Below are 12,500 nucleotides of genomic sequence, written 5' to 3'. Positions count from 1 at the left end.
GGGAAAATATTGCATGTTTGCTCTATAAAAAACAAAGTTTTTTAAATATTTTTGGGGAAAATATTGCATGTTTGATCTATAAAAAACTAAGTTTTTCAAATATTTTTGGGGAAAATATTGCATGTTTGCCTGATAAAAAACTAAGTTTTTCAAATATTTTTGGGGAAAATATTGCATGTTTGATCTATAAAAAACTAAGTTTTTGAAATATTTTTGGGGAAAATATTGCATGTTTGCTCTATAAAAAACTAAGTTTTTTAAATATTTTTGGGGAAAATATTGCATGTTTGCTCTATAAAAAACTAAGTTTTTCAAATATTTTTGGGGAAAATATTGCATGTTTGCTCTATAAAAAACTAAGTTTTTCAAATATTTTTGGGGAAAATATTGCATGTTTGCTCTATAAAAAACTAAGTTTTTTAAATATTTTTGGGGAAAATATTGCATGTTTGCTCTGTAAAAAAACTAAGTTTTTCAAATATTTTTGGGGAAAATATTGCATGTTTGCCTGATAAAAAACTAAGTTTTTTAAATATTTTTGGGGAAAATATTGCATGTTTGATCTATAAAAAACTAAGTTTTTCAAATATTTTTGGGGAAAATATTGCATGTTTGCTCTATAAAAAACTAAGTTTTTTAAATATTTTTGGGAAAAATATTGCATGTTTGCTCTATAAAAAACTAAGTTTTTCAAATATTTTTGGGGAAAATATTGCATGTTTGCTCTATAAAAAACTAAGTTTTTCAAATATTTTTGGGGAAAATATTGCATGTTTGCCTGATAAAAAACTAAGTTTTTTAAATATTTTTGGGGAAAATATTGCATGTTTGATCTATAAAAAACTAAGTTTTTCAAATATTTTTGGGGAAAATATTGCATGTTTGCTCTATAAAAAACTAAGTTTTTTAAATATTTTTGGGGAAAATATTGCATGTTTGCTCTATAAAAAACTAAGTTTTTCAAATATTTTTGCGGAAAATATTGCATGTTTGCTCTATAAAAAACTAAGTTTTTTAAATATTTTTGGGGAAAATATTGCATGTTTGATCTATAAAAAACTAAGTTTTTGAAATATTTTTGGGGAAAATATTGCATATTTGCCTGATAAAAAACTAAGTTTTTCAAATATTTTTGGGGAAAATATTGCATATTTGCCTGATAAAAAACTAAGTTTTTCAAATATTTTTGGGGAAAATATTGCATATTTGCCTGATAAAAAACTAAGTTTTTCAAATATTTTTGGGGAAAATATTGCATGTTTGCTCTATAAAAAAACTAAGTTTTTTAAATATTTTTGGGGAAAATATTGCATCTTTGCTCTATAAAAAACTACGTTTTTCAAATATTTTTGGGGAAAATATTGCATGTTTTCTCTATAAAAAACTAAGTTTTTTAAATATTTTTGGGGAAAATATTGCATGTTTGCTCTATAAAAAACTAAGTTTTTGAAATATTTTTGGGGAAAATATTGCATGTTTGATCTATAAAAAACTAAGTTTTTGAAATATTTTTGGGGAAAATATTGCATATTTGCCTGATAAAAAACTAAGTTTTTCAAATATTTTTGGGGAAAATATTGCATATTTGCCTGATAAAAAACTAAGTTTTTCAAATATTTTTGGGGAAAATATTGCATGTTTGCTCTATAAAAAACTAAGTTTTTCAAATATTTTTGGGGAAAATATTGCATGTTTCATCTATAAAAAACGAAGTTTTAGAAACATTTTGGGGGGAAATATTGCATGTTTGCCTGATAAATAACCAAGTTTTCTATGACAAAAACGGCATAAACAAACAAAAAAACGGATGGATCGGGAGTTGATTTTGGGATTTAAGCGTTGAAAATCAAAAATATATATATTTTTAAAATACTTTTATGACTGGGACCTTTTTTGATCCCTGAGAATTTTAGTGGGATTTTTTTAATCAGTCCAACAAAATAATAATACTTCAAAATACTTAATAATACAATTACAGCAGAGCAATTAAAAAGACACACAAACATGACATTAAACATCCAAAAGTTTTTTAGTTAAAAAAAATTAAAATCAATACTCTAATGAATTATTGACTTGTTTAATACTTCAATTACTTCACATCAAATATTATACTTTGAAATATATTAGGGTAAAATATTGCATGCTTTCCCTATAAAAAACTAAGTTTTTGAAATATTTTTGGGAAAATATTGCATGTTTACCCTATAAAAAACAAAGTTTTTGAAATATATTTGGGGAAAATATTGCATGTTTACCCTATAAAAAACAAAGTTTTTGAAATATATTTGGGGAAAATATTGCATGTTTACCTGATAAAAAACTAAGTTTTTGAAATATATTTGGGGAAAATATTGCATGTTTACCTGACAAAAAACAAAGTTTTTGAAATATATTTGGGGAAAATATTGCATGTTTACCCTATAAAAAACAAAGTTTTTGAAATATATTTGGGGAAAATATTGCATGTTTACCCTATAAAAAACAAAGTTTTTGAAATATATTTGGGGAAAATATTGCAAGTTTACCTGATAAAAAAACAAAGTTTTTGAAATATATTTGGGGAAAATATTGCATGTTTACCCTATAAAAAACAAAGTTTTTGAAATATATTTGGGGAAAATATTGCATGTTTACCCTATAAAAAACAAAGTTTTTGAAATATATTTGGGGAAAATATTGCAAGTTTACCTGATAAAAAACAAAGTTTTTTGAAATATATTTGGGGAAAATATTGCATGTTTACCCTATAAAAAACAAAGTTTTTGAAATATATTTGGGGAAAATATTGCATGTTTACCTGATAAAAAACTAAGTTTTTGAAATATATTTGGGGAAAATATTGCAAGTTTACCCTATAAAAAACTAAGTTTTTGAAATATATTTTGGGAAAATATTGCATGTTTACCTGATAAAAACTAAGTTTTTGAAATATATTTGGGGAAAATATTGCATGTTTACCCTATAAAAAACCAAGTTTTTGAAATATATTTGGGGAAAATATTGCATGTTTACCCTATAAAAAACAAAGTTTTTGAAATATATTTGGGGAAAATATTGCATGTTTTACCCTATAAAAACTAAGTTTTTGAAATATATTTGGGGAAAATATTGCATGTTTGCCTGATAAAAAACTAAGTTTTTGAAATATATTTGGGGAAAATATTGCATGTTTACCCTATAAAAAACTAAGTTTTTGAAATATATTTGGGGAAAATATTGCATGTTTGCCTGATAAAAAAACTAAGTTTTTGAAATATATTTGGGGAAAATATTGCATGTTTACCCTATAAAAAACAAAGTTTTTGAAATATATTTGGGGAAAATATTGCATGTTTACCTGATAAAAAACAAAGTTTTTGAAATATATTTGGGGAAAATATTGCATGTTTACCCTATAAAAAACAAAGTTTTTGAAATATATTTGGGGAAAATATTGCATGTTTACCCTATAAAAAAACAAAGTTTTTGAAATATATTTGGGGAAAATATTGCAAGTTTACCTGATAAAAAACTAAGTTTTTGAAATATATTTGGGGAAAATATTGCATGTTTGCCTGATAAAAAACTAAGTTTTTGAAATATATTTGGGGAAAATATTGCATGTTTACCCTATAAAAAACAAAGTTTTTGAAATATATTTGGGGAAAATATTGCATGTTTGCCTGATAAAAAACTAAGTTTTTGAAATATATTTGGGGAAAATATTGCATGTTTGCCTGATAAAAAAACAAGTTTTCTATGACAAAAACGGCATAAATAAAACAAAAAAACGTTAACAAATAATAAAAACGTATAATCGACGGATGGATGGGAAGTTGATGGGAAAATTTAAAAAAATAAAAATCTCATACTTTTATGACTGGGACCTTTTTGGATCACTGAGAATTTTAGTGGGATTTTTTTTTTTAAATCAGTCCAACAAAATAATACAATTATAATACAATAATAATACTTCCATTAATAATACAATTACAAGAAGACACACAAAAATGACACAAAACATCGAAAAGGTTCTAAAGGGTCATTGATCAAAAAATAATAATGATGTTATGAATTATTGACATATTTAATGCTCCAATTACTTCACATCAAATATTACACTTATAAATTGTTGCCCAAAAATATTGCATATTGTGTGTTTTGCCATAAAAAAACAGGGTTTTCTTTAACAACAAAGGCATAAAACATTAAAAAAATACTTTATATCGACAGATAGATCTGAAGTTGATCTCGAGATTTAAGTGTTAAAAAAAAAAATCATGACTTTTTATGTTTCTATGACAAAAGGGGCATAAAACAAACAAACAAAAATAATAAAAATGTATAATCGGTGAAGAGATTTGAAGTTGGCCTACAAAGTCAAGCGTTGAAAGTAAATAAAAATTAAAATAAAATGTACAACTTATTTTTAGCACTTATGAGTAGGGCTCTAAAGGATCCCTAAAGATTTTAGTGAGATTTTTTTTTTTTAAACTATCACTGCTCAAAAAATTATAATGAATCAAAATCAATGTTGTCATGAATGACTAAATTAAACATTAAAAAAATACTTTATATTGACATATAGATTTGAAGGTGATCTACACATTTAAGCCTTGAAAAATAAAAAATAATATGACTTATTATTACATTTTTATGATCCCTGGGACCCAACTTGAGGGGAGCCCAAACAGTGAAACTAATCTAGATTTAAAGTATTGGTTTGGGAAATGAAAAGTATCCAAATGGCCCCTCATGCTTTCATTTTGGACACCCGTGGCTTATATGAGTAACGCTAACAATAAGATGCTTAGTCAGCAATAACAGAATTAACTAAATAGTAGTCATAGTTTGTACAAAATGTAGAAAATTGTAGAAAATAAATGAAAAGGAGTGAGAAGAAGTGAAGTTTATTTAGCACCACAAACACTACAAAATGTTGGGTTAAAAATAACCCAACTTGAACCCAACAGCTGGTTCAGAAAAGGACAAACCCCTTATTTGAGTTATTTTAACTCAACATTTTGGGTTAATTTTTATCAACCCAACTTTTGCGTTGAATTATCTAACCAAAAAGTTGAGTTATGATAACTTAATGTTGGGTTATTCCCAAGCAAACCGCTGTGTTGAATTATTTAACCCAAAAGTTGAGTTATGCTAACTCAATGTTAGTTGATTCATAACCCAACTATTGGGTTGAATGTATTTAACACAAAAGCTGAGTTATGCTCACTACAATGTTGGGTTATTCCAAACCCAACAATTGGGTTGCGCAATTTAGCACTCCTTGACCCATAAGTTGGGTAAAAACTATCAATTTGAGTTCTGGTTTGTCCTACTCCTACACAACTACTGATCAAAATGATTTGATTCCATTAAAATACACTGAAAAGCCAGATATGAGTGACATTTTGCCGTGTATGGTCATAGTAGTTCTATACAGCATGCTCATCTACATAAGATGTGTTCATGTAAATAATGTACATGAGATTAATCCTTAATAAAATTCCCTTCAAGAAAAAAGTTCCTTTTTAACAAAAAAAAAAAAAGCCTTTTACCCCAAAATGCCTTACTCACTGAAAAACAACCCAAAAATGGTTCATAGTTCTGAAAACCCAGAAATTGAGTTAAAAAAAGACCCTTATAACCCAAAAAATGGATTGCTCTTCATAAAAATGACTCCAAAATTTAACCCAACACTCGCAACTCATAAATTGGATTATCAAAATAAGCCATCGTGTTTTATTGCGGTCAGTTACATATGTGAAGCACTGCTTTTTTACAAAACTCCTCACTTGTTCCCCCCCCCCAAAAAAAGAGCAAAAAACTAGAGAATTTTTCAGAATTTGCAGAAAATCCGAAATGTTCCTTTCTTTTTTCTTTTGTACGTGCAAAAAGTTCCAGTGAAAGACTTGTAATATATTCACGCTCAGTGAAATATACCCAAATCGTGCTGTGTGAGCATGAATATGGCTTAAAAACCACACCAAGCTCTTATAATGTTTGTTAAAAAGTGTAACTCTGACAAAACACAACACAAAAGTTCAGTGCAGAGGATTCTGGTTCTCAAAAGTATACGTCAAAGTATTGTGCAGTACATTTACATCCACTAAGACATTAGCTAGTATATATAATGCATATACTGTATAATGCATATGTTCCTTTTTGACTGTACTTAAATGTATAATAGACTGTATTTATATTATTCACACGTGAATAATGCTGTATAATAGACTGTATTTATATTATTCACATGTGAATAATGCTGTATTATAGACTGTATTTATATTATTAACATGTGAATAATGCTGTATAATAGACTGTATTTATATTATTTACATGTGAATAATGCTGTATTATAGACTGTATTTATATTATTCACATGTGAATAATACTGTATAATAGACTGTATTTATATTATTCACATGTAATAATGCTGTATAATAGACTGTATTTATATTATTCACACGTGAATAATGCTGTATAATAGACTGTATTTATATTATTCACATGTGAATAATGCTGTATAATAGACTGTATTTATATTATTCACACGTGAATAATGCTGTATAATAGACTGTATTTATATTATTCACACGTGAATAATGCAGTGTAATAGACTGTATTTATATTATTCACACGTGAATAATGCTGTATAATAGACTGTATTTATATTATTCACATGTGAATAATGCTGTATAATAGACTGTATTTATATTATTCACGCGTGAATAATGCTGTATGATAGACTGTATTTATATTATTTACATGTGAATAATGCTGTATTATAGACTGTATTTATATTATTAACATGTGAATAATGCTGTATAATAGACTGTATTTATATTATTCACATGTGAATAATGCTGTATAATAGACTGTATTTATATTATTCACATGTGAATAATGCTGTATAATAGACTGTATTTATATTATTCACACGTGAATAATGCTGTATGATAGACTGTATTTATATTATTCACACGTGAATAATGCTGTATAATAGACTGTATTTATATTATTCACATGTGAATAATGCTGTATAATAGACTGTATTTATATTATTCACATGTGAATAATGCTGTATAATAGACTGTATTTATATTATTCACACGTGAATAATGCTGTATAATAGACTGTATTTATATTATTCACACGTGAATAATACTGTATAATAGACTGTATTTATATTATTCACACGTGAATAATGCTGTATAATAGACTGTATTTATATTATTCACACGTGAATAATGCTGTATAATAGACTGTATTTATATTATTCACACGTGAATAATGCTGTATAATAGACTGTATTTATAGTGTTTATTGTCTATTGTGAGCGAACTGTGGTGCTGAATTTCCCCCAGGGATCAATAAAGTACTTTCTATTCTATTTTATTCTATTCTATATGCATCCTAGAACTAATCGAGCCCATTAATAACCATGACATACCTTTTATAAGTACTATTTTTATGGTTATTTTTATGTTGCTGGCTGGCATGAAGTAAAATCATGTTTTTAATCAAAGTTATAATAACTACAACTGTGAAAGGTTCATGTGTATTACGTAATAATACATTAGTGAGTACATGATATTTTCCAATGGGAACGAGCGGTTGAAAATGAACAAAGCAAAAAAAGTTGTCATCATTCCCAGGTTTTTAAAGACCATGTGAAAGTAAGCTTGTGCATCAATGACGTTTGTCTAAGTCTAAGTCTAATCCCTATTTATATCGCCACTCAAAATAATCCAATAAACTCCTCTTTATATTTCAGTGACAATCATAGTTTGTTCTTATTACAGAATCAGTGATTATTTGGTCATAAAACATCAAAATCTCACTTGTTAAGATATTGTAGTCTTCTCAGTACTTGTTCAGGATAAACATTTAAAAATGAATATTTCTTTGTATATTGAATATCAATAAATCATGATTGTTGTTCATCATATATGGATGATATTGCATTTGTGTAGATATTGTTATGATATATTGTTAGGCTATAGTGTTATTGTTATGTATGTATTGTATTTGAAACAAAATCAATGTTAGGATGTATTTATTTCTCCAATTATCTCATGTCAAATATTTAATTAACAAATATATTTTGTGAAATATTGCATAGTTTGTGTTTTTGCCATAAATAGGGTTTCATTGACAAAAGGGTATACAACAAATAGGTGTACAAAATAATCTTTTCAACTCTGATCTGCAATTCTTGCTCTTCTGATTCATATCTGAAGTTAATCTTGAAATGTAAGCTTCCAAAGTATAAGAACATTTAAATGTATGACTTATTTTGAACACTTTAATGAGTGAGGACCCTTAAGGGTCCCCAGGGCTTATAGTGTCCATTTTGACCAAAAACGCTTACAAAATAATTGACTCAAAACCAAAGTCGTTATGAATGATAGTTTTGTGTGACAGGCTGACGAGCAATCAGAGAGTAGTCCGCCCTTCTTTGCCGCTGGCTAGGATAGGCTCCAGCCCACCGTGACTCCGTGGTAGAAAAGGGAAGCCTGGTATTTTTAACAACTAAGTAAAACTGGGGGTTATCCTTCAAGTAGTGTTGTGTTTTATGATAAGTCCAATTTTAATTTATTTTATTTATATATATATTATTTTTTTATATATAGATGTTTTATTTGTCTCTTATATTAAAAAATAAATAAAAATCCTTCAAGTAGTGTTGGAGAAATTAATTTTTTTTACGATAAGTCCAATTTTAATTAATTTTATTTATATTTATTATTTTTATATATATATAAATATATAGATTGTATTTGTCTCTTGTATTAAAAAAATAAAAATAATCCTTCAAGTAGTGTTGGAAAATTTTAGTTTTTTTTACAATAAGCCCGATTTAATTTTTTTTCTTTATATATATATATATATATATATATATATATATATATATATATATATATATATATATATATATATATATATATATATATATATATATATATTCTTTTTTATGTATATAGATTCTATTTGTCTGTTATATTAAAAAAAATAAAATTCAAATAAAAAAATAAAAATAAAAATCCGTCAAGTAGTGTTGGAGAAATTACAATTATTTTACGATAAGCCCAATTTTTTAAATTTTTATATATATATATATATTCTTTTTTTATGTATATATATTTTTATTTGTCTCTTATATTAAAAAAATAAAATAAATAAATAATAATCCTTCAAGTAGTGTTGGAGAAATGTAAATTGCTTTAAATAAGCCCAATTTGAATTAATTGTATTTATATATATTCTTTTTTTTATGTATATAGATTGTATTTGTCTCTTATATTTAAAAAAAATAAAAAATAAAATAAAATCCCTCAAGTTGTGTTGGAGAAATGTTTGTTTTTAGATAAGCCCAATTATAATTTATTTTATTTATATATATTCTTTCTTTTATGTATATAGATTTTGATTTAGTCTCTTATATCAAAAAAATAAAATAAATAGATAAATTTAAAAAATATCCTTCAAGTAGTGTTGCAGAAATTAAATTTTTTACGATAAGCCCAATTTGAATACATTTTATTTATACATATTCTTTTTTTTTGTATATAGATTTTATTTGTCTCTTATATTTAAAAAAACATTTAAAATAAATAATAATCCTTCAAGTAGTGTTGGAAAAATTTAAATTGCTTAAAATAAGCCCAATTTGAATTAATTGTATTTATATATATCGTTTTTTTGATGTATATAGATTGTATTTGTCTCTTATATTAATAAAAATAATAATAAAATGAAATAAAATTCTTCAAGTAGTGTTGGAGAATTTTTTTTTTTTTTACGAACAGCCCATTTTTTAAAATTAATTTTATTTATATATATTATTTTTTTAAAGGATATAGAGATTTTATTTGTCTCTTATTTTTAAAAATAAATAAATAAATAAAATAAAATCCTTCAAGTAGTATTGGAGAATTTTTTTAATTTTTACGATAAGCCCAATTTTAATTAATTTTCTTTATATATATTATTTTTTTTAATGTATTTAGCTTTTATTTGTCTCTTATATTTAAAAAAAAAAAATCCTTCAAGTAGTGTTGGAGAAATTTAAATTGCTTAAGATAAGCCCAATTTGAATTAATTTTATTCATATATATTCTTTTTTTTAGATTGCATTTGTCTCTTATACTAAAAAAAATAAAAAAAATAATAAAATAAAATCCTTTAAGCAGTGTTGGAGAATTATTTCTTTTTTTTACAATAAGCCCAATTTTCATTTATTTTATTTATTTATACTCTTTTTTTTATGTATATAGATTTTATTTGTCTCTTAAATTAAAAAATAAATAAAATAAAAAAATCCTCCAAGTCGTGTTTGAGAAATTACATTTTTTTACAATAAGCCCAATTTTTAATTTTTAAATTTATATACAGTATATTCTTTTTTTTATGTATATACATTTTATTTTAATCTCATGTGTATTGTCTCTTATATTAAATAAATAATAATAATAATCCATAGAAAAATAAAATAAAATAAAATAAAATAAAATAAAATAAAATAAAATAAAAAAAAAAATTAAATAAAATAACTGACAATTAAAAAGTTAAAAATGAAAATATAAAAATGTTTTGCACTCACTGCGAACTTCAGGGCATTGGGGGCCTCAGGGCCATCGAAGTGGAAGTTCTTCAGGTCGGGAAAGGCCCCGGGGGCCCCGCTGCTCCTGGGTGCAAAGCGAAGGTAGCGTCTCTGCCGGGTGTCCGGGTCCACGTGCAGCGCGTAGTCACTCATGGAGTCGCACACCCCGTCCAGGAGTTCGCTCAGGTGAGTGTGGGAGCGAGCGAGGGGCACCTGGCAGGTAGCACAATACAATATACATCACGGCTCCTTCATAGAAAACAAACACATCCAAGATGGCGCCTGGGGCCACTTCCTTTATGCAAAGGTGTCAGTGGTGGTCAGCCAAAGGTCAGGCCGGTGACCTCGAGTTCCTGCCGGCGCACTAACAAACCTCACCCTCCAACTCTGACTTCTAACCTATGTCAGCACCCTCCCCGCCCCTTCTTCCTGTCAGCACACAAGGCCATGTCTAGACGGGTCAAGGCAGGTGCACGGAAGCAGCCTGGCACCCGTGGGTGTGACCGGGTAAAGGGGGGGAGTGGGAACGTCATTTTTGTGGAGCCCCTTTTTCGTTGTCCCCCCCAACAGACGTTTAGCTAGCATCCGGCCCCCCTGACCCCGCTGCATCCTCCAGTGATCAAAGTGTGCTAGTCGGACAAAAGGTGACCGTGGTTACTGGGACGCTTGGCGATCAAAGAGGCCGCATGGCGCTCTACGCAGGGAGGCTACCTCAGGGGTGTGCAAAGTGTTAGCATTCCAATATTAGCATGCTAGCAGGTACACACCTCAGTGTCGTATATTGTGGTATTTCACTAATGCGGACTGTAAGCATGCTAATGTTAGCATAATACTGTTAACATGCTAGCAGGTACACACCTCAGTGTCGTATATTGTGGTATTTCACTAATGCTGACTGTAAGCATGCTAATGTTAGCATAATACTGTTAGCATGCTAGCAGGTACACACCTCAGTGTCGTATATTGTGGTATTTCACTAATGCGGACTGTAAGCATGCTAATGTTAGCATAATACTGTTAGCATGCTAGCAGGTACACACCTCAGTGTCGTATATTGTGGTATTTCACTAATGCGGACTGTAAGTATGCTAATGTTAGCATAATACTGTTAGCATGCTAGCAGGTACACACCTCAGTGTCGTATATTGTGGTATTTCACTAATGCGGACTGTAAGCATGCTAATGTTAGCATAATACTGTTAGCATGCTAGCAGGTACACACCTCAGTGTCGTATATTGTGGCATTTCACTAATGCTGACTGTAAGCATGCTAATGTTAGCACAATACAGTTAGCATGCTAGCAGGTACACACCTCAGTGTCGTATATTGTGGTATTTCACTAATGCTGACTGTAAGCATGCTAAAGTTAGCATAATACTGTTAGCATGCTAGCAGGTATACACCTCAGTGTCGTATATTGTGGTATTTCACTAATGCGGACTGTAAGCATGCTAATGTTAGCATAATACTGTTAGCATGCTAGCAGGTATACACCTCAGTGTCATATATTTTGGTTTTTCACTAATGCTAACAGTAAAAAAGCTAATGTTAGCGATATTTGCAATAATGATACCAAAACCTTGAGTAATGGCCGATATGAATAATCATCCAATAAAATATCAGCAGGAATCATATTTGTATTATTTAGTGGTGTGGAATGTTAGAAAAGGTAGTATGGTACAATGGTAGTAATGAAAAACACTAACTGTAATAAACACGTTGCAGGATTGCTTGTATCGCACATGATATCGCACACAAGTAAACACGCTGCAGGACTGCTTGTATCGCACACAAGTAAACACGCTGCAGGACTGCTTGTATCGCACATGATATCGCAGACAAGTAAACACTCTGCAGGACTGTTTGTATCGCACATGATATCACACACGAGTAAACACACTGCAAGACTGCTTG

General features: G+C 28.3%; 1 protein-coding gene across 1 annotated transcript in view; it reads right to left on the bottom strand.

Annotated features, from left to right (window-relative positions):
• The window catches only part of cnpy1 (canopy FGF signaling regulator 1), a 35,097-nt gene that overhangs the window by 5,771 nt on the left and 16,826 nt on the right, over positions 1-12,500 (bottom strand). The window contains exon 5 of the mRNA XM_062069683.1: positions 10,586-10,798. Within this exon, the coding sequence (XP_061925667.1) occupies positions 10,586-10,798 (213 nt within the window). The remainder of the gene's footprint in view (positions 1-10,585; positions 10,799-12,500) is intronic.

The sequence above is a fragment of the Entelurus aequoreus genome, linkage group LG14, assembly GCF_033978785.1.
Source record: "Entelurus aequoreus isolate RoL-2023_Sb linkage group LG14, RoL_Eaeq_v1.1, whole genome shotgun sequence".
In the NCBI taxonomy this organism is placed as follows: Eukaryota; Metazoa; Chordata; class Actinopteri; order Syngnathiformes; family Syngnathidae; genus Entelurus; species Entelurus aequoreus.
The sequence above is the reverse complement of the archived record's forward strand: the minus strand, read 5'-3'. Positions and strand labels throughout refer to the sequence as shown.